This window comes from Polyodon spathula, chromosome 13 (genome assembly GCF_017654505.1).
Source record: "Polyodon spathula isolate WHYD16114869_AA chromosome 13, ASM1765450v1, whole genome shotgun sequence".
NCBI lineage: Eukaryota > Metazoa > Chordata > Actinopteri > Acipenseriformes > Polyodontidae > Polyodon > Polyodon spathula.
Window position 1 is genome coordinate 14,244,522 of NC_054546.1, and position 24,646 is coordinate 14,269,167.

At 37.5% G+C, this 24,646-nt stretch overlaps 1 protein-coding gene across 2 annotated transcripts; it reads right to left on the reverse strand.

Moving 5' to 3' along the window:
* Positions 1-22,668, reverse strand: LOC121325606 (inositol polyphosphate multikinase-like). Of its 2 annotated transcripts, XM_041268413.1 has the most exons (6): positions 21,696-22,668; positions 17,153-17,238; positions 15,340-15,436; positions 14,001-14,173; positions 5,108-5,189; positions 3-4,702 (listed from the first exon to the last, which is right to left on the reverse strand). In XM_041268413.1, the coding sequence occupies exons 1-6, from the start codon at positions 21,886-21,888 to the stop codon at positions 4,074-4,076; spliced, it is 1,260 nt and encodes a 419-aa protein (XP_041124347.1). In that variant the 5' UTR covers positions 21,889-22,668; the 3' UTR covers positions 3-4,073. The 2 variants fall into 2 exon arrangements, with proteins under 2 accessions (XP_041124348.1, XP_041124347.1); XM_041268414.1 differs by lacking the exon at positions 17,153-17,238 and having other exon boundaries at positions 1-4,702; positions 21,700-22,668.
* Between the last annotated feature and the right edge of the window lie 1,978 nt (positions 22,669-24,646).

Sequence of the window (24,646 nt, forward strand, 5' to 3'; positions counted from 1 at the left end):
CGTTTTTTTGTGGAGCAATTTTTAATTAGTAATTTAAATTAGCCGAATATACAGGCATTATGTTTTTATCTAAATATCATTTATCATATTTATTTAATTTACAAAAGTAGGCAATAACATTAGTTAAATGTAGTTAATTCCATTGTATTACAAGAAACAGCAATTACACACAAATACTTTCCTCTGTGATTCCACGATAAAAAAAAAAAATGAAAAGAAAAAAATACAGATACAATCCAAAAACAAAACAAAAAAGAACATAACTGGGACAAAGACTATGAGATCAAAAAAGAAAACATTCAAGAAAAAAGTTTAAGGGATGCAATACACCATTTCTTCCAGAAACCACGTTAAGCAAGAATACCAGGGCTCAGATTTAACACAGTTTAAATAGGTTTCATTTTGGTATTCATATTACTACTATTGTTCATAATTTGACAAAACACTAACTTTGGAACCAATGAAGCTTAATGACTCACAGAGCCCAGGTTAGTACGAATGTTTCTATAGATTCGTATCAGTGCTAATCAGGGTCTGCGCCACCAGTCTACAATGTTTCATGGCAAAGTTAAAGTCAAGCTCTGATCTGTGTGATACTTTACAGATCCAGTACAGTCCCAAAATTACTAAAGTGCTTCGGTGCACTACCTGCTCATTTGGAAATTTAAAACCAGATGCATGTTAAATTGCCCACATGGCAGTGACTGCTAACACCAAAATACACAGGGAAAGTTCTCATATCATTCACAGCAAAAACAATTAACAAAGGTATAAACCTATTCTCGTGCCCTTAGAGCCTAACTGCCGTGCATATGCTGTACATAATAACGTGTCTTGGTCTGGGACAAAACATGGACTAACTCATTTCAGGGAGGGAGAATATGTTAACCAAATAACACCTACACTAGTATACAGTATGAAGTTAACTTCTCTAGGTATATGAAAACAGTAAACCAGTAAGATACATAGAATTTATTGTAAACAAAAGTAAGAGATGATATAAAACAATACAATAAAAAGACTACAAATAAATAGCCTCTGAAATAAGTTGCATCGACGATTACCGGTTCACATATACTGTAATCCTCTGATCCCCCTGTGCACTGGTGTGTGGGTTAGCTGCAATAGAAGATTTGAATGTTAGCTTGAGCTCTGAACTTGCTCATAGATGCCCCAAACTGACAATTGCAAAAGGTCACTTCACTACTTTCAATACAAAGTATTCAATATTTACAATCCATCTTACTGATCCACTCGTTGTGCTAAAGATTTATTTTTTTTTGCCAAAATAAAATAGCAAACAACGAAAAGAACATGGATCAGTGATTGCCTTTGTTATTACTCTTTAAAGAGCTTGGAGAAATATGAAATTCATGATCCATCACAAAATTTAATCACAATCCAATTTTAATTAAATGTAATTTTTATGGAACAGAATCACAATGTACAATATGAGTGAAACTCAACTATGGTCTTTAGGGGCCTTGACATTCCAAGCAGATCCTGGATAAGTACAGAATACAGGTAAATACTGAACTAAAAATATATGCCTAAACAATACATACTAGCCCTTTTGTATGTACAGTTCTTTGCTTAGAGTTACAATTTAATTTCACTAATTTAAAGTGGCAGCGTCTCAAAATTGTGTTCATTTTAAAAAAAAAAAAACATTGGGCTCCATTTACTACATTCTTTCATAGTTTAGCCTTCAATGCAGTCTTGCTGGAATGAAAAGCTGAAGTACTGTACTACCCTCATGCCACTGCATCACTCTGTCTGTCCTAAAGGAACAATTAATTCATGGGACAAAAAGTTGTGAAAACAATATATGACTGATAGAGTATAGTTGATCTTTCTTGTCTTTCATTAGTTCAGCTTGCTTGCTAGTAAAGATTCTATCAATTCCATCACTAAAAACAATTAACAATAAATACTCATATTACAATTACTAATTAATAAATCCCTATGATACTGAAATGGAATATGATCATAAGGAGATCTTAACTTCATAACTTCATTGCAAAACTAAAATGCCCTTGTTTGTGCATCTATTCGTTAAACCAATTTGCCATTAACCCTTTTGAGGTTTGTTGATTTCTGACACAGATGTGGATACAAATAGAAAAGTAGTAATACACTTTGTTAATATTCTCATGTTCAAGGTACAGCTGTGCTAGTAATTGTTTTAGTGATTTACCTGACCAAAGAGTTTCTACAGTAACTTAAAGTTACTATGCAAGAGTGTATTTATTTATTTTTTTATTATCTACCCCCTCCCCATTCAGGTCATACTTTATATTAGTGCATGAATAGTCATGTAATCACATTGTAACAGCCAAATAATTGCCAATGATTCCGACAACTACATGGTAACAATGGTATACTTCATTTGTGAACAACATTTTTAATTACATAGTAACACCATGACACTGGCCACGTCCATGTAATAATACCTTTATTCCATCAGTAGTTATCATGTAAGAGCAGGAAATCGTAGTTATTACAATGCTATTAAACTGTTATGTATGCCCTTTAAAGTGTAACCTATATTCCCTGATTTGCATAGTAACATTTGCCCCCAAATTCTCCTATTCGCCTGAACTTCTGTTAAACTTTATTTTCACTATGGTTCTACTGAAGACCATTTTTCCTGTTATAGCGCTAAAAGCCAATATCCTTTATAACATAGCGGAACAAGTGCTCTGAATGGCCTGAAAAGGTTTCCAAACCATGTAAATATGTAAATATGTACAACTGCATGGTTTGGAACAAAGCCTCATCACACAATCTAAAAACAAAAGCACTTTTTGAAGCAACAATTAGTTTTTGCTTACTTGTTACAGGTAATGACACCCCACAGTGTCATTACCTGTATGTGAAGCAGGCAGGGGATCATATTACTGTACCTGTAACACAGGAAGTGAACTCACTAAACTAAAACATACAAAACCCTTAGACATTTTTAATAAAGATGCTATGTCAGGGTCAAAGCCTTGGTTAGTACCACTTTAAAACAAAACTTTCAAGGGAAGTATCATTATCAGACTAAAGCAAAACATTTTAAGTAATAAGAAATGTTAATATATAGCTGTTTTTGACAAGCTGAAAGAGCCCAGTTTGCCTTCTGTACCATTATGTAGGTTTAGAGTAGTTATAATTTACATAATGCCTGCCGCTATTCCTGGAGTTTTGGCTCTGTGAGTGCAAATTAAATGTGTCATTCTCTTTCTGGGGATGAGGCTTGAGAGAGTTTTTTTTTTTTATTAGTCTTTTTACCAGTTTTCTTAATTGATTTCACTTCATATCGCACTCTAACCAGTACATAGGTAATTCCTATCAGTAAGCATTGTAGTTCCATTCCACAGTATATTCCTTATAACACAGCAGCACAATGAATATATTTACACTAAAATAATGTTAAGATAATTTGCTAATAAATATACAAAAGCACTACTTCAATCAATTCAACCCATTTCTAGCTTTAAAAACAAGACCCCCCGCTCCATAATATATATGCAACACCTTCTTTCCAGAGTTTGGCTTTAAAAGAAATGTTATAACAATTTGGCAGCAAAAAAAAAAAGTTTTAGTCATGTAAGCTATTTATCGTAAAAATATCTTTCAAGGTTAATTTGTTTATTTTGTAGCTAACATAATAGAAATAAAAATAGCTACAGTAAATTAAAAAAAAAAATCAGTAGTTTCTTCGGTTTCATTAATTTTTTTTTGGGGGGGGGCTATTTCTAAAATAGAGGACATATTTTATATCCATAAGCTATAGTCTACTTATACTTCATAATCCTCCCACCAGTCACAACAGGGGTCCAAATTATTATTATTTTCTTAATTAATGTTTTATGCATTAGTTTCCTGAGTAAGATAATTATAAAATTAAACTATAATTGCCAGTAGTACAAAACAAGCACATGTAATACACAAAGAATTACAAACAACATTATGCATCACTGTTAGTGCAGAATTATTTCCATGATGGCTGCTACTCTTTCTTTGATATTGGCCCCAATATTAAAAAGAAGTGCAACATCAACCACAACATCAATAGGGGAAGAGGTTTAATTAGGATTTAGGATTTGCTGCAGCACACTCAGTAAATTTTTGAGCCCGTAGACATACCCTTCGTCCTTGGTGTTACTGGGAAAAACATGAGCAAAGTCAATCATTCTAACTTCTACCTCATTTGTTCTCTGCATGACAGCTGGCATATGATGGCTTTCCTTTTCCAGTTGGGGTTTGTTATCATTACCATTTGGCGGAGTAGTGCATTTCCATAAGCTGTTATCCTGCTCGCTGGTTTCGATTTCCAGGGGGGCGTCATTGTGATGTCCCTTGGAACAGCCTTTCTTGTGGAGCGCGTACATGTTGGAGAGGCTCTGGCCAAGCGAAGCCATCGTCCTCCCGTTCTCCATGGAGCCGATCAAGCAGACATTATTGTTGTACTCCAGCACGTCTCCGTCTGTGGGACAGCCTTTGGGAGCGGCACTCACATCTGCCAGACTGCCCTTCCGCTTTGTCTGAGCTGTTTGCTGAGGCAAGCCCTCATATACAAACAGCAGGGAACTTGCATAAAAATGGAACTGGCTCTGGCTCTCAAACCACTGCAGGATCTTCTGGACCTTCTGAATGCCGGCTGCGATGGCATCTTTACGGATGCTGTTTCCATTAAAGAAGAATTTGGTTAAACCTATAGCGGGAAAAAAAAAAGGTGGGCTATTACACTATGTCTTTGAACTTCACCGGTATAGGTCTGAATCCTGCATATGTAAAAATAAGTTTGATGTTCTCAACTTAGCTCATTAGCCATTAGTCCGTATATAAAAAAATTAAAAAACACCCCATAATTTGACACAACTGCCAGTCTCTGCTTGACTGAACAGCAGGAGGAGGAAGCATCTTAAATGAGGTACCTCAAAGTCATGAATTTCCCCGGACATGTTCACATGTAAAACATATAAACTACATGCCCAAATGGCAAATAATTAAGAAAGGAATATCAAGGACACAACTTTGAAAGCTATTAAAAGACAGTGAAAATTCAGTTTGGAGCTCTTCTGTAGTAATAATTTATTCTGTGTATCACACTGCTTACCATCCTTTATCGTTTCTTTTATCAAGCCTCTTCCATAATGCTGGTCATGGGTCTCATAGCTGTCAGTGTTCACTTGATATATCTGCAAAACAATAAACATGGACAGGAGTAGTTTCACTTGGTTCTTCCTAAACGGTTTGATTAATTATTCATCAGTCACAAATGAAGCCCTCCACGCAAAACGTTATCTAGGCACACCATGATGAGCTGTTTGAGGGCATCTGTAGTTCCCTAATAGCAGAAGTCACGCATAGCCAACAAAGGCAAAAATATGTTCTCGTGCAGTGTTAATACATGTTTCACACAACAACAAAGAAATGCACTATCTACATGTTTTTACACAATAGGGGGCTGTATTATTTTCAGGCAGAAAAGTACAACCACTCAGTGTTCAAACACGGCCCTCTGCTGCCACATTCTGAGTATTGCACTCCAGACCTGGGAAGCATTTAACTTATTTTCAAAGAGCCTGATTCAAGACACAGATTCCCTCCAATGGGTTTACTGCTGATATGCATTTGGGATTTAAAAACCAGCATGACCCTGCTCTTAGCTCTTCATAGTAAAGCAACGATTATGCTCACGATTAGTGCAAGTACAGTGAATGTACTGTAACTCAAATATGTGTTCAACCACCCCTGCTGTGATACACAGGGGTGAGAGACATGTGTTCCTTACTACACTGTGCCTGGACAGTGTTCCCTTTTCAAATATGTGCAAATGATTTAACAGAGCAAGTCATCTCACAAGAACAGTGCTACCCCAAAACGTTATCAGTTTTTTAGGGATGACGAATGCTTGGGGTGGTAAGTTTATTGCCCATTAACCCCACCTCTTATTTACCAGTTATCTTGGTATCCCTAAACAGAATTTAGTGGTACACCAAATGTTAACCATTTATTGCCAAGAACGACAAGGTTTATTTTACCTACCCCAAAAGACAAGATTGGTACAGCACTCAATGTGACAGCCCTCATGCTCGTCACTCTCGCAAAAAAAAATAAAAAATAATACAAATACCTAGAGCACCAAAAAATTAACGCAGATGCAAATGGGTGTTCCAATCCATCAAGTCAATCATAACTGATCACACGCACAAATGTTAGCCAAGCCATTCAGCTGTGCCGGTAAACGTATGCCTTTTAAAAACATTTTAAACAGATGCTGGCTTACAGCAGACGTGCCAGATCTCAATATTTAATTGTGGGGTCATTTTATAAATGAGCTACCCGTGTCTGGTGGCCTCAACCCATTTCCTATTGGGCAAGTGTCCCTATCACAAAATCAGTAGCATACCAGCAATTTGCAATAATGTGCCACTTTAGTCAGCAAGCACACAGAGGGCCACGTTTCCAAGCCAAGAGAGTGTTGCCTCCAGGGCAGGGTTGAGAAACTGCCACAGCACTGCATGTCTTGTGGAGGAAGAGAATTCACTAGAATGTAGCCTTCAAAATCACCTTCTAAATGAATTCAAAATACAGAAACATCTTTACATATCTCAATATTAGAAAGGTTGGTATACCTGTATTTCAAAAACATCACTTGCACACACTAGGTCTCATAAAATGATGAGAATGAAAATTGAGTTTTTAAAAGATTATTGTGTGATCAATCATGCAAGATTAGGGCTGTTTTTGCAAAGCGCTTTCTGCTTCAGCCTTGGAATTTCCATTAAAACAGTGCAGCTTTTCTAAGCTGATTAAAGCTGTCAGTCATCGTATATACCGAATCTGAGGTCAGAGCTCCAGTCTACTTACAGAGCATTAGCACGTACCAGGTAATGTTAGTTACTGCCAACAGGAAGAGGTTGTTTTTTTTTTTTGTTGTTGTTTTTTTTTTTTTTTTTTTTTTTTTAACTTTTGTTAAATATTTCTGTGTTTTTACAATTTTTTCTGATTAATAGCATTGCATCAATTAATTACACTATGTAAAACAATTTTTGTTCCTGAGTAGTAAGTGTTATTTCCTAATTGCTTATAACTCAAAAGTATAGAAAATGGCTATTATTCCCCACAAACTTTGCTTTTGTGACCAGGACAGTGATATTTTGAAATGTACCTATTTCCAATGAGAAAACGGTCTTTTCGTTCACATAAAGTCAGAAAAAAACAACATATGAATCCAAAGTAACATGTATTTATACTAAAGTAATACAAAAATGACTACAAAAGATTTAGAAGTGAGTAGTTTTTCGGGATTTACGATTATACTGTAAATCACTTTCACGAATCAGCCCCCAAATGTAGTCTCCCATCATGTTCTCTTTATACTGTCCTTGGTAGCGGCGTTCAAAGTCCAGTATACCCTGGCGGAAGCACTCGCCTTGCTCCTCCGAGTACGCTCCCATGTTCTCCTCGAATTTATCAAGATGAGCATCAAGGATATGGACTTTGAGGGACATCCTACAGCCCATTGTGCCGTAGTTCTTCACCACAGTCTCAACCAGCTCCACATAGTTTTCGGCCTTGTAATTGCCCAGGAAGCCCCGAACCACTGCGACAAAGCTGTTCCAAGCCGCTTTCTCCTTACTAGTGAGCTTCTTGGGGAATTCATTGCACTCCAGGATCTTCTTTATCTGTGGTCCGACGAAAACACTGGCTTTGACCTTTGCCTCAGACAGCTTAGGGAAGAAGTCTTGAAGGTACTTGAAGGCTGCCGACTCCTTATCTAGAGCTCTGACAAATTGTTTCATAAGGTCCAATTTGATGTGCATTGGTGGCATCAGCACCTTCCGGTGGTCCACCAGTGGCTCCCACTTGACTTTGTTCCTCCCCACAGAGAACTCGGCCAGGGAAACTTGGTAAAACCGCCTTGGAGACCCATCAGGAATGCCACCATTGCAGCCTCTTGATGCCATCTCAGAAAAATGCAGATATGTATCCACTTAGGCAGCTGGAACTAAACTGAACTGGTGGGCTTAAGGCCCCTGTATTTATACTACTATTTATATTACTGGACAGTTCTAGAAAGTTCTAGAAGTTACTCCAAGTTTATTCAGCACTGAATCTATCTGGAATGTTCTGGAAAATAGGTACATTTCAAAATATCACTGTCCTGGTCACAAAAGCAAAGTTTGTGGGGAATAATAGCCATTTTCTATACTTTTGAGGCATAAGCAATTAGGAAATAACACTTACTACCCAGGAACCAAAAAAAAAAAAAAAAAATTGTTACACGGTGTTATCGATTACAACTGGGCCTTCCTGGTTCAACAAACAATTATCCATTGATTATTTCCACCACAATATGTTTGCAAAATGATTTAAAATGATTTATTACTGCCAAATATGTTTGAAGTGTTACTGAACAGGCTGTAGGGTTTAAAACACAACGCATTACTTTCCCTAGCTTTCTGCTTTGTTGTACACACTCCTGCAATATCTTTTTCAACTCAGTCACGATTGTTTTTTATATTAATCTCTGGTCATAAATTCGTTTTGACTACTATGTTCATTTTACATCGGTTATGCATCAATCTTCCTGTCGGCAGTTGACCCGATGCTTAAGTGGTCAGAAAATAAGTAATCAAAACTAATTTATGACCAGAGATTAATAAAAATACACAAAAACAATCACAATTATTTTGAGAAAGATATAAAAATATTGCACGAGTACATACAGTAAAAAGCTAGAGAAAGTAATGCATTGTATTTTAAACACTACAGCCTGTTCAGTACCACTTTAACCTGTAATATTTACACTGAAAAACTATGAAAAAATACATGAATCATTTAGGAATGTCCAATAAACAATTCTGAGTTTACTCCCAGATTCCCATCATTATTAACCAGATCTGATCTTGTCAACTTCTCCTAAACATACACTGGGAAGGGGGGAAATGACAAGAATAAGGATTGATGCGATAGTATTGCAGTAAAATAAGTATGAAATTATTTTGGGTCAATATTCCTTATCACTGGAAATACTTCTACTTGATTTATAGAGGGAAAGTACTATTAAATTAGATTACAACTTCATTGCTTCATTGATGACAAACCCTTTACTGCTTCATTCCAGAAGATTTAAAGCCAGCCAATCAACAACAAATAAAAGGTCAGCATGGCCCCTGTATTTAACCACAGTAATGTAATCACATAAAGATGTTCCTTTTCAAACAGCCCCCAACCTGAAATGCTTTGTGGTTTCTATTGACCCATTCTGTGGGGAAGAAACCAGAAGCAAATAAACATCAACCGATCTCGGAAAAGAAAAATCGATAATAACTGTACTCTGGAAAATATCAGTAATAGACCTTTTTTACAGGCCAGTGAGTGATCAAGAGATTACTGCCTTTTGCATGAGTAGACCGATTTAAGATAGTAGAGACTCAGATGCAGTTTCTGCATTTATTTGGAGCCTTTGTGAATTGGGTTGCTGTCTCAGAAATTGCATTTAGTAATAAAGTCTATATTACCTAACTGTCAATTATTTGGAAATACATGCAAAATATACAGGCAAGGAGTGGACATAGGGTGGTTCAAGCATTACTTGAGTAAATAGACATGCCAGGGCAAATATGTGTCTATGTGCAGGCAGTGACAGCATACACTGGGGAAGAGGATGGTATGGTTGGCACTCAATGTGACCGGCACTCGTTTCCACAATGCTTTGAATGAATGTCTTGTAAAAAAGTGGCAGAAGTACAGGAATTACAAACATAGCGAATGGCTCCATGATTTGCAGGTTCTTTAAGGCTACACTATCCAACTATATCCATGGTCTGCTGCTGCAATTGAAACTGCAGAGTTCCAATGTTCTGTATTCTACATACATTCTGGCTACCTTTGAACCCTCCTGTTCTTTACCAGGATACTGTAGATGCATCTGTAGAAAGTAAAACCTTTCACAAATGCACTATTCATTCTTAATTTACATAAAAAAAAAAAAAAAAAAAAATCAGGTGGTGCAATATGCTTGTGGCACAAGGAGGACCCAGTAGCTGGTTCTTTCGCGGGTGTACACGTAACAGAAGACACGTTGCTAGGCAAACAATTGAGCAGGTAGGCTCGCCCGGTGTTGAGCTGATCGGGAGGTCCGGATTGGCTGGGGGGCGTGCTCGGGGAGGCTGCATGCATGTTACACAGAGGAGCGCTATATTTACATCCAGGAGGAGAGCATCTGCTCTGCAAGATAACTACTACGGAACCCTTCAACTGCAAGACGGTGCTTGTGAAGGCTCTGCCCAGCCAGGACCGTCGCAACGACCAGCAATCGCTGGAAGGCTGGGAATTCAGGTGCAACAGCAATAGATTAGTTTATGGGATGTTGATTGCAAACAGTATAGACAGGGTTTTCATAGTGTAGTAGGTTCCTGGAGTGGGATGTCTCTTTAAGTGAGCCTAGCGCTTGCCTCGTGTGACAAACTTTTATTTTTAGCTTTTTTTTTTTTTTTTTTTTTTTTTTTTTTTTTTTTTTTTTTAATCAAATCTGACACTAGGGCTACCATTGCTGGCACCCCAGTGGAATTAAATCTGCACACCTGTGCACCGTGTCAACACCCAATGCTCTGTGTCTTGACTCATTATTCAATGACAACCCACAAACTAAACACTTCCCCTATTACAGCTTGTAAATTATCCTTTGCCAGTAAAAAATGTGACTAACCTTGTTTTCCTTAACAGTAAATTCACTGCTCAAGGCAGAATAAAGATACGTTAATGATTACTCTGTACAACTGACTGAAAGGTGCAGTAGAAGGCGTGTTTGCCACACCTGTATTGCCAGTGGCAGAAATGGCGTTGTCATGTCCCAATCGCTGACAAAAGCATAAAACAAATTACATTGTGGAACGCATTGTGGAAGGGGGAACGCAAGTGACTTCTGACACCCGCATAGTGACGTCTGGGTTTCCAGGGCGAGTGGAGTACGGGACCAGGCGAGGAACTGTGCCTGGCGGTGGCCCGACCTGGACACTAGGTCTAGCAGAGGGCGGTCCAGACATTCCGGCAGGGAACCCACGAGCACGGGGTGAGGGGCCGCATTCAACAGCGCTGGGCTGGTTTGTGGAGCTGGTGGCTGGCTCTGTTGTGGAGGTGTGGTCCTCACCTTTTTCCCCCTTGTCTGATGCTCGTCCCTCCTGCTCCAGAGACAGCGGTGCTTCCGGCACTACCAGTTCCCATGCCAGCTCCACCCATCTCTGGAACATGAGCTCCAGCTCTGCAGGCTCTGGATCCAGGAGCCCCCTCTCTGCTCTCCACTCCCTGTTGCTCTGTTGCATAGTATTATGGATTTCCTTGTATTTATTGCATCTTGTAAAGTGCTTTGTGATGGTGTTCCACTATGAAAGGCGCTATATAAAATAAACATTGACTGATTGAAAGACTGATACGCATATTGTTTACTTACGTCTGTCACTCTGGTCAACCCTGCTTTATTAAAAGCAGTGTGAAATTGCGTAGCCGACCTGAATGACACTGGGTCCTGACCCAGGTAGGTTCTGACCCTGGTAGAGCATGCCGGTGTGAAATGGGTTCTAGAGAGAGTTGTGGCAGCAAACAGTTAGTGAAAAACAGAGGGATAAGACATATAGACCAGTCAAGTCTGAATAAACTAATGCTGAATAACATGCTTCAAAGCAGCTTCCAGTACCTTGTGTTGTCTATGCCAAGTCATGTCGAGGCTGTAATCACGGCAAACAATGGCTCGACTAGATAATAGGTATGTAGGGCTTAAATTCAGCCAGAGCTGTCCGGAGCTCAGCTCTGGTAAGTATTTTCACACCTTATATATAGGGCAGCAGAACAACAGGCGCGCCACTTCTGTATCTGTATTTGTACACCTGTCCTTCCTTTCCCTGGTTGTTGATAGTGCTGTGTGTGCGTGTGTGTATCATGTGCAACTGTAAACAAGTTAACTGTTGTGTAAACTTGACACAATGCATTTGCTTTGTTTCTGTGATTGAAAAAAAGTCACTACTATCAGCACACCTGAAACAAGATATCGGGTTGGATGCCTGAGAATGTACAAGCTTAACTAGTTTGAAACATTATAACGAATTGAAGTACTTGACTGAATGGCCTGAGAACCGACTGAGTTTATGAAAACCTTTTTATTTTCTTTGTAGTAATTTGTGAATCTAAAACTGGGAATGTAACGCCTGTCTTTTTATAGTACTACAATTTACGTCATGTTTTGGGAATCGGGAGAACTTCTCTGTGGAAGTCCAGAGTTGCACTTGTAAACAAAGTTGATTCACGCGTTTGTCTTTTGGAGTTTTATCTATTTGAAGTTTACGTGTACTTTTATGTAATTTTCTATTTGGCTACTGAAACAGAAACAGAACAAAATGTGTAAGAAATATTTATAAAACCTGTCGAACAAATTGCTTTGGTTTAAAATAAAATAAATGTAATTGCTTTAAATAAATCTGGTTGGTTTTTTTTTAGATTGGGGGGGATTCATGGCTGGTGGTTGGGCTATGTATTTACGTTCATGAGTTTTTGTATTATAGACCTTTTGTTTTGGCCCTTGTGCCAGTTATTTTGTTAATGTGTTTTTGTTCTGTTTTGTTCTATATAATTCTTATTATCGTATTTTATTATTATTATTATTATTATTATTATTATTATTATTATTATTATTATTATTATTAATAATATTATTAAATGTGAACACCAGCGCTTATACCGGTTCAACAGCCTGGTCAATGACGTCATCCTTACCACATATGGTGTTAGCAATGGGACAGTGCCCTAGAAACAGAGGCAGCGAATGCAGGTTTAAATGCTGTTAAGCACATTTAATAATGGTAAGAAGAAGAAGAAGAAGAAGAAATAAATTAAAAAAACAATAAATAAATAAATAAAACAAAACACTAAACATTAAACAGGACAAAAACACATTAACAAAATAATAGGCACAATGGCCAAAACAAAAGGTCTATAATACAAAACACTCACAGAGGTAAATACACAGACAGGAGGAGACAGCACGGAACACAAAGACACACACATTTCACATTAACTCTTAACTAACCCTTTCACCACTTATGATCACCCTATTTATACACCTGTGGCTGGAGCCTTAATTAATCAATTAAACATTTATTCAATTGATTGTCCCAGCCACATTCCTATGCGTGTTTTTGCAGGGAGGATTTTAACTCCCTCCCTGCCACCTAGTATTCCGCACACATATTAATTGGACAAAGCAGACTATAATGAAAGTCCTCAGTAGAATAGTAGAGACTGCACCACAAGAGAATAATAAAGAATAATAAAGTATACAGTCAAGAAAGTTCAGGTTTGACTTGCATTAGATTCCTCATTTTTGGAAAAGTGCATTTCAAGAATTCCGTGACCCATGGCTCTTTGAACCAGCTATACATTCCATTGAATTCCATACTCAAAAACCCACCTTAAAACATTTCTATAAATATTCCTTTCAAAACTATAGACCTTTATTTAAAGAGGTCTAGGGAAATTAACTCCACTCAAGGCTGTTCAAAGATCTTCAACCATTTTTAACACCAAAATGATGTTTGCTCACCACAGCAATTCCCCTTCAGTTCTCGTGATCTAACAGCTCAAGAGAACTGCAGGTCAGTAAATGTCCCCTGATGTCACAACCAAGCCAACTGCCTCTTTACAACCAGGGAGTTTAAGATTGGATTTCAGCAAGCTACTGCCTCTGGAAGGACATAAGCCAGCCCTACAGGAGTCCACTTCAGCGGAGTAGGGTTGTAGCATGGCGAGGAGAAACAGTCTGATGATTTTGTCTTTGTAACCTGCTGGAGTGGCAGCGCCAATGGAACGCTCCTTGTGAAATCCCCAGCGATGCAACTTCAGAGTCAGGATGCAAACTTGCTCTCCTCTGACTATGACTCACCCTGCACACCATGTGGACGTGGCTTTGCCACTCAGGAAAACCTTAATATAAAATGTAACCCACTTACCCTCATTCCAAGTACTAGGAAGCCAATCTCTTCCATCAAGGGGTACTTCTTGATTTGCTGGTCTTTCTTCTCCTTCAAGGCATAGGGATCGTAACTTTTCTGGCCTATTTTTACATCCATTATACACGGCTTGTTAAACTTGCGGGTCACATCATCCAATTTAAGGTACAGATCTAAAGTCAGATGATTAAAACAAACAAACAAACAGAGAAGAGAAGGGAACAAGAAAATGGTGTTTCAAGTGCTGTGTGAAAATTCAGCAAACCAATCGTGGTTTATTCCCACTCTTTCACATGTATAACTCAGGTGGAGAGAGGGTAAATTACGGTTACCAGGGCTAACTGGTTTAGTAGGGAAAACAAATCAAAGTACAGTGATACAGTGTTCAACTAGCACACTGCAGGTGTGTTAAAATGTAAGCAGCGAAGATGAACAAAACAAGCTAAATGGTGGGTGCCACAATGGACCGGTGACAAAGAATAACTGTAGCAGAGTTTTTATCATCGTCTTTATACTGGCCCAATTTTTAGTTGGTTTTAAGAATTTCAAACTGCAACCACAGTAGTTTTTGTGTTGGCTAGTTAAGAATAATAAGGATAAGGAACTCCTGAATAATGATGAGTGTGTATGAGCCAAGAGAACCAGTGATAACAATAAGGACTAGTACCGTCAGAATACCATTGCATGACTACACATAAAGTAAAAAGACAGCCAAAACACATTAGACTGTGCAAGCTTGTAAATGCCAACCTCCTGCTTTAATAAACTTGGCACACCAGGTGAGTAAACGTCAAGAGTGTTATTTCAGGACCTCAATTATAATGTATCTACACACAAAGTTACTGGAATAAATCTGAATTTGTTTTAAAGATTTGCTTCTTATCAACCTAAAACACAACCACCTTGTGTGTATATTTTATATATATATATATGGCTGGTTGAACAGACCTTGATATTCACTAACCTTGGACAACCTAATGTCAATGGCAAGCAAGTCAAAGATTTGTGCTTATCTGGGTCTGTGAAATCAGCCAATACAGTAATAGTGTATCAGTGTGGACCTAGGTGCATGCACATCTTTATGAGGTAAACACCAACAGTATGCAAGATAAGATTATATATTTAAGAAATTCAATTTGGGGGGGTAGAAATCTGGTTTTTCATGTTTAACCCTACAATTACAGACTATATTTATTAATGATGGAATGTATTTACAAAAGGCAAAATCTATGTAGTTTTTAAAAAGTGCATGAGCCTATACATGAGGCCAGAAGAACAGCACACCTACGGTACGTGCACCGTCATGTGTTACAGTTAATCTAAAGCAGTAAAGGCATACCGTTCGGCGCATCAGCTGGTGTCCAGGTGCCATAGTACTTTGGCAAATACATCTGGAGGTCTAACAGGACAGGGTCACAGCAGTGTTCATCATACACCTGAATGAGAAACGAACCCAGTTTAATACAGTCATTTATACTTTAAGAATAAAAAATATAAATGTGCAGAACTATTTAAAAAATAACTGAAGTTAAACATTTATACTGTAAATGGCTTTTTGTGAAGGCGACAGTGACTGCTCCTTGAAATCACAGTAAACAAACTTAACAAACTCATAACATCCCTCTGTACAGCAAACACAATGTGAAATTTGGGTGAGGGCCTAGTTTAGATTTAGTACTTTAGGTTTTGGAAGTGAATCTTAAATTGGTTAATAGATAAAAATGCATACAGTACAACATGTTTGTGTTTGCATGTGCGTATGGGTTTCAGTAAACACAAAGACTTCTTGTTCCAGCAAACCGTCTGACTCATTAGCCATTAAAATCCAGACGGCGCTCTGGTTTATGTATTGTACCCAAACAACCTTCACTACGCAACGCAAACGTATGTACTTGTACACTGTATTGCAGTAGCCTGCTCTTTTTCAGCCGAAACGAACACCATAAGTCTTGTATTAGCCCCAGCTGCTATTCATCACGGTACCTTTATGTGTTTAAATAATGCCATGCTTTAAAAAAATAAAAATGATTCTGTTTAATAAACAGAAATGATTCACATCGCAATTTGAATCGTCTGTCCTGCTTTCTATGTATGCACGCCTCTATTCTACATTGCAGTCAAATGATTTTAATCCTGGCTAAATTATCAACTTTTCCAGCTGGTAAATTGATATGAAAATGATGTGTGCAGGGAAGAATAGAGGAGTTTGCTAAACATACTTTATCTACAGAATCACATTGGTACGCCACCACTGTGCAACATTCCTCCCACATCAATAACATGATGTACAAAAGCAACACGCACACAGGCAATGTGCGACAGTAAATGTATCAGGCATGAACTACTTGAAGATCCCTCGACAAAGTGCACTGAACAATTTACATGCACACTAAATACATGAGGCAGTGTCTTGATGTATCTTCAGAAGATCCTGTGACTCAGCATCTAGCTGTTCAGATTTAGGGTACTCTTGAATTGCTCTGCCAGCAGATCCTGTGTCTGCTACCTGACCCTGGATTTACTTACAGTAGAACAGATACTGTAACACGTCACAATGAGGATGAACAAACCATAGGGCTGTTTGCATTTTAAAGACAAGCAGTGATAAAACTACAATGGCCATGGTTTAAAATACATGTTCATTAGGGGAGCAGTAAATGGAAATGAGGATTGCAGGATAATTCTGAGGTACATATCTGAGAACTATTTTGTATTTTAATTAATCTTCTGGATGACTGCAAAGCATTACCAAGTCAAATGATGAGGTCCTCATTTACAGTAAGAACAACTGTATGACTAAAAAACAGATACAGTAGAGATATAATAAAAAAACTAATTTTAATAGATAAATTATTAGCAAATACAGATCTATCCTTTCTTCTGATCAGTGAATAATAAGACAATTGGCCATCTTTTCAACTATGATGTCAATGACTTATTTAATTTTGTATCAACAAAAAAAAATGACATTTGCAATTTAGTTCATGGGAACTGTAGATAAACAAATAGCGTACTTCAAGATCAAAAAACTAAAAACCATGAATAACTGTTTCAATGACAGAAGATCACTGACCAGAGTCTTGCCGTCTGCCAGAAACTACAGTAAATTACTTTGGCCAATAATGTAAAGTGTCCACAGAAACAATAGTCACCATGCTGTAGAACTGTAACTCCCTGGGACCACGAGGAGGGGGCTGAAGCTGCTTCAAAACAGTGCCATCCGGGTGCTGTAAAATACCTGTTTAAAGACATGACAAATTAGGAATGGTTTCATCTAAACAGACAGCCATGATGCTCCCAGTTGCTATATAACAACAATATATACGAGTAGGCCTTACTGCTATGGCAGCCAAGATACCATTTACATTATTAATAGAATTGAAAATTCAGAAGGGCCATTATGTTAACACAATTGCTCTTTCCTGACATGCTCAGTATGTTAAAGATTATTAGGCTATCCAGTTGATCAATATTTGTAGAGCTTAAAGTCCACAAGCTTACAAAATATTGCCATAAATATTTGTGCACTGCCATTCACTGTGCACTGTACTGTAGAGAACTGCCACGGATTGCTTATGGTGACGTTATGAAGGAGACACACACAGTACTGCGACATATGAAGCGCTGATGGAAACTTTCATGGAATGACCCATTGATGCATTGGATGCAGCTTTGGCTGCTGGGGCTGTACTGTACCTGCCTAAAAACACATTTTGTGACCACAAACTCACAATTTAAAATAAATAAATTAATAAAATCTACCCATCACCACAGACTTACTACTAAAACACTGAACAGCTACTGTATATCGACCAGCTCTACAAACTGTACTGTACAGCACAGCACTTGCACACACAACACAAAACAAAAGTCTACCCCAGCATTTCTTGCTGCACTAGTTAATTTGTTTCTGCCGGACGCTGACTCAAAATGACGAGGATGAAAAAGCCATCCTGGTGCCAGTACACAAGTAAAAGCACTGTGGAAGATCAACCTTTCACTTTGTTAAAAATGCTGACCTTTACCATTTAGTAGCAGCCTGTGAAAGGTCCTGAACAGTATCTGATCATTACAAAATCCCCCTCAAAGACACTGCTGCTAATACAAAACAAATAGTTTTACGTTTTGAAATACCAGTTCAAAGCCGCCTAGAATATCACCACGCTATTTGGATCCACTTTACTAAGTGGCTTTCCAAAACCAAAAAAAAATCTAAAAAAATGATATTAACACTTACAATTATCAATGTTTTTTTGCTTGCTTTTTATATCTAAAAAAATGTTAGGTTGTAGATGTAAACCCATGAAAGAAAGAAATATAGAAATAATTTCCCATGTTTCCACTTGATCCAGCAGATTGAATCACACTATTAACGGCATGTCACTTGTTATGTATGTACATTGAAAACCTCTTAATGTGATCGTGTTTGCGGACCTTCATTTTGATTAGATGAAGAGGTTGATTCAAGAAAGCGCTACCGGTTTTGTATTCTTTTCTATATAGTATGCCAGGAAATGTGATTGAATAATGACGATTAAAGCAGCAGTGTATTTTTTAAAGATATAGAAAACTTTCTTGTGTTTATTTTCTGTTTCTGGGAGTTTTCAGATAGTGATATGCATACTTAGAATGCATAAAAATCAATTTTACCGAATGGATGTGAATTTAAGAGTTTGACAAAGTACAATCTATAAAGTCAAAACTAGAAGGGATAAGAAAGTTTTTTTTTTTTTTTTTTTTTTTTGTTTAAGGAATGAAAAGACAACATCTGTGCTGTAACAACCTCACACTATTCACATTCCATACAGTATGAGGGCAGCTAATCAATAATTTCACATCAGAGAGAAATGACTCTCCTGAGCTCACGGCCAGAGAGCTCAGCAGAGATGAGATGAAAGCTACAAATCAGACATGAAAGGGCTCTTTAAAAAGAAAAAGAAAAAATGAACACCACCCATACTGTACTTAATGTATTAACTCTATGTGCACATGGTGGGTCACACCTGAAATATTGTTTGCACCCAAATAACAAATTCCTTGTTGTAGATTTAAACATCAAAGCATGGATAATGTAATATTAACTGGAAAAAAAAACAGGCGAACTATATTACATATAAAAAATAACAATTAATTACATATCTCATAATGTTAGAATTACAGTTTTACACTACTAATAATAGCAGTTTACTTGCAAGAAGAATAAACGAAAGAAAGTAGCTGGTATGTAAAGTACAGTAAACAGATATGGTGTGAAATAGCCAAATGAACCTTACCACCTCAAACCCTTAAACATTGTTCAACAGGCACATTATTTGGCCACTTACAGTACAGTCTGTTTGCCACTGTACTGTAGATTTCTTTTTCTAAACTTGTTCAAAAGTTTGCTAAAACTGATGGGGAAAGGTACCGCATGAATCATAATGTTAAATATTACAGTCTCTTATGCACTTCTGTTGTTCAAACAGTAACTGAGCTGATTTGCAAATAAAAATAAATAAAAATAAAATAAATGAGGACTCATTTTCAGAGTAATTACTAACAGTATTTCTTAAGGCTTACTTGTGTCATTGGCTGCAACAGTATCAGTGCCTGTACAGGGATGAGAGTTTGAGTTTAATAATGCCTTTGGGCATATATAGGGAAGGCATAAAACTCCTGTTGTAAAGCACTTAGACCCATTCAAGTTGTATTATAAGCAATGTACCATAAAACACCACAGCTGAAGTTAAGCAACTCTTAGAGGCCACAAAAATCATAAAACATAAATCAGTTCATTTACAGTACGAAGCCCAAAGGTAAAGTAGCTGTCGTGACACAATCTTAACCCACACCCTTGAAACCTAGTTGCCATGACTTACATTTCTGAGGCAAATAAGCAAGCACTGCTATACTGCAATAGCATACTTACTGCAGCAGGCTGTTAATTAAACTGCATCGTTAGGTTCCAAGCATGGTTTATTAAACAGATGACCTTTTGGTCTTTTGTTACTGATAGCACCAGGAAATAGTTTGCTACTTTCAACTTGGACTTATAAGGTAACAATCTCCAGATACATGTGAAAAATATTTGACAGTGGACAGTTCATAGCACAGCCTGAAATGGTTTGCAATTATACTCCTCTACCACCATAAAAAGGAACACATATTCGTGGGCTATGCAAAACAGTAACTGTATTATAACTATGGCCTTATAATGGTATGGTCATTCATATTAGGATAAAGTTACAAAATTGACTTTTTTTCAAAGCTACCTCATTATATTATATATTGTACTTAATAATGTAGTGTCTTTACATATGGAAGCTGTCCTATGCAATAGCCTACATTATGAAAGTGCCTTGTCCCATTATACTGTAGGCTTAAAGTTTTTTTTTTTCCTTTCTTCTGAAAGCTGTTCCTACACTGCAGACTGTATCTTTATTTATCACACTCCACCAATGTCATTTCTAACCTAAAAGACTGTGGTGTTTTGCATGGTCTGCAATCCCTAAGTAGTGTACAGTGAAGTACTGAAGGTGTTCTTACTGTAATGCAAACCTTGCTGTTTAAAACTGCATGCCAATGGAAAAAAAAGTGTTGAACTGTGAAGTCAAGTACCAACAGTACCTAACACAAATCAGCGAAAGACGCATTGTTTATATGTACTACCTTGGAATACACCTTGTCTTAAATACAAAGCCAAGGTTTCATAACGCTGGAGAACACGGGTATAGACTGTATTCGTTTTTCTATTTCAAAATATTATTAACATCATGACAAATTGCTTTAACATTTCGAGCAAGGTGCCATAATGCAAATAACTGGGCTTGTGAAGACGCTGCAGTACGAGACAGTAGATTTATGCACGACACTCTGGTTACACACCCTCACAAACAGTCCTGTAACCATCAAACGATATGAAACGCTTGTAACCACAAATCTTAAACAGGAATCGACTTTGCAAATGACCATCTTGATAAAGTATTCAAATAACTAGAATATGTCATCATTTTGATCATTCTTTCCTGGAAGATCCTGCTTTTTTTTCTTCTTACAAACAACTTCTGAGCAGTTATACTTAACCCCACAAAGGGCCAGTTAAACACCTTTGCTGAACTTGCATGTCTGCAAGTGAGTAACTACAGTACCAAGAACCACCTGACACCGACAGGTAGATTTGTACTATACGGACTCTGACCCTTGGTTAAAGAGAACTCCACCTCTCCCTCAGAAAACACTGACTCTAGAATTTGCCGGTTGGCACCAGGGGCACATTGCAGTTATATATTATCACTGAAATGGCCGGGTAGTTTCTGGTAGGGTGTATAAACGTGAGAGTAACAAAGAACGCTTAGTATCACAATCACTGAGAAAGTGAACGTACTGTTTTGTACTGTACACAATGTACTGTAAGCACCAGCAAGACATAGATTATTATATTACACAAGAACTATATTGTGTATTTTAGTAACTGGGTTGATTGATTTCACATTATTACAAAAAAAAAAACACATGTCTCAATTCCTATCGGTATGTCTTTTCGCCCGAGAGGACTTACATGTATTTTACAAGACTTACAAATTAACACGTTTACCTTCTGTACTGATTCTAATATGGCGTGCAGATTTGAACCACACCATATTGCTCTGCGTATGTATAGTATACCACGTACAAGATTTAGGCAAAACAGCAGAAATAAATCTATATTCAACTGACCTACTTTATCTACTCCATACTTATGACCAGCCACCTGATGGGAAAGTGGCACACATCCATTCAGAAGCTTCTGTGATCCATCCTGGCTTTTCCTCTTTTCCTTTTCTGATGCAGAACTATCGCTGTCACAACTGCCGATTTGATTTTGTCCCAGTGTGAGAGACGAGTCCACTATCTGGTGTTGAGTTGTCATTTTTGAAGGCTGGTGATGAGGCGGAGGCTACGTTGCTTCAAACCTAGCAAATGCTTAGTTAAATACCTTTTTTTTTTTTTTTTTTTTTTTTTTTTTAAATATCCTACGAGGCAACCGCAGCTCGAGTCATAAGATAACCAGAAGCGTTCATTCTGCCTGGTAATAATTAACTTGCAACCATCAGATACCAAGTCTATATCTTAATAATACTATGTTGCAAGGTCCTATAGTACCATATGAATTATTCTGGCAACCCAAACAGCAACACAAATAAATACAGTCTGGCCACATCCCACTTCCTCAATGTGAGAACGTCAACACTCTTCTGCTAAACTAAAGCTGTACAGGTTTACAGAATCCCGTTGCCTTGTATACAAATTTGAGTATTATAAAATCACACTCATGCAACTTGTGACAGAAAACAAATGGGGGGGGGGGGGACCGGATATTGTTTCTCTCCTCACAGTTTTAATTGATAATAATCCCAGCAGTCAAGCACCAGTGACATCAGCCGTATCGACATCCAGACAGGTCCAGACCAGAGTTATAATCTCACTCCCCTTGTGTTGATTAAAATAATTACGCAAAAATGATCGTAGGCATATTGTAAATTCCATATTTTGTAAGTATTTCAAAGTGGGTGTTCCGTATATGTACGGGTAGTCTTTTCACAGCCACTGTGGCTGCCAATTCGTTCCTGTTTCAATTTTTTTAATTTTAGTTCTTGCGAGCTGATACTAATACACGACTTTCTCTCACTCATTAACAGCAACATTTCCGGCACTTCCCTTACTGTCGTAAATATTTGCCTACTCTCTAGCCTAAGCTTACACAAAAAAAGGCAAATAGAATTGACGGCACTTTCCAGTACTCTCGAACTACATCAGAGGCCAACGTGACAGGCATTGCGTGCGTGTGGTCGTAGTCTGTAACTGTGAAATGAGGTGTGCCTTGGTTTTGGTTTTCTGGAGTCAGACAATAGTTCACAATTTCAAAAGTTAAAGGAAGACATCTTAAATGTGCCCGAAAAATAATTTTTTAAAAATATAATCATATTAGGCACTGTTAAACTAACTGAATATTTAAAGGAAAACAGATACTAATATTGTACTGCACTAGAAGTCTCGTTGCAAATAATAAAGGTCACAATTATCTAGGCATAGTGTGCTTTGCTACAGTAAATCAGACAAGTTGGAGTTGCAAACAAATAAGGGGACCTGTCCCAATTGGAAGTATTTTGGGCACTCCATGGCTTTGGAACAGAATAGGCACCTGTAGCAGCAGCAGCAGTTTGTGAATGTCATCTGTAAGGACTGCTTGAATTCAGAGAAGCAAAACTTATGTTAACAATTACAAACAATGAGGTTTTGTTTTCATCATACAGATTACATTTTATAGGAATTATTTACCAATGCGATATTTTCACCATGACCACTGCAGTTTTTATAATACAGTGAAATCTCAATATTCGAAGAGTCGGGACCAAACCAACAAAATATGACATTAATAGGTAAAGTGGAAATGTAGCAAACATTAACCCACAAATTATATTTACATGTACAAAAAAATGCTATATGGGAAATAATGCAGCCTTAATAATATATTACCGGGCCACTGCTAATTTGTAACACTGTTGATAGAAAAACAACTAACATCACAGAATGTGTTATGTTGATATTTTAGAATACACCTACCAAATGGCCATTGTCAACAATTATGATGAGAGGGGCTATGATGTCAGAGGGTTTAATGCAGCGGACATGCATGGTGTATATTGCCTTCTGCATTTATATGAGGCAGAGGAGAGTCCCATTTGTATTAGTGTTTGCTTCATAAGCATGACCTTGCAGCGAGGGAAGAGCAGTCATGTGCGCTGTGGTTGCATTATTCACCTGGATAGCCAGAGAGCCTGAGGATTCACAGAGCTGAGAACATCTGGGAAAGATATAGTGGTAGAAGGCAGCTTTCAAGAACTGATCCTCATTAAAATGTACTTAAGGGGGTCAGCTTAAACATTTTTAATACAGACTGAAGTAGACGTAGAGTCTGGCGCACGTCCTACACTGGAGATTACAAAGGTAGATCACTTAAACTGGGCTCCACCAGTTTAAACAGGACAAAGACACAGAAGGGCATGCTTTTAAGCAAATGAAACTACAACAGTTAAAGTACATAGAGGTATTATCATTCCTCATGTAGGGTTTGTAAACAATACTCACTCGCAAAACAGGTTTCAAAACCAAAAACAAAAAAAATTTGAGAGGCCCGGGCTATATATATATAGATATATATATATATATATATATATATATATATATATATATATATATATATATATAATAAACATTTTCTTAGGATCCGATCCGAGACTATGGTTTTTAGATTTACAGCAATAATGAAATACCAACCTAAAGCTTAAAGATATGTCTGACCCCTTAATGATGTTAAGTTTGTATATAGATACTCCTGGAGTCACAAGTGTTCCCAAAGCCTATTTCTGTGGACAAATCGATCACCTGCAAATGTGGTCCTGAATTTTGAAGCAAAATGAGGACTGTGCTTCTACTACTGTAGTACATGAAAAATAGGATGGTTTCTACTAAAACAACTATGTTAGTAACATACATTTCCTGAAAAGGCTGTAAATACAAAATGAGAGCTATTAGTATAATCTGTAGAACATTCAAATGTAATATCAACAATGAAATAAATTTTGTGCATGAAATATAACGCTACCGCAATGTAGTACTACGTAATA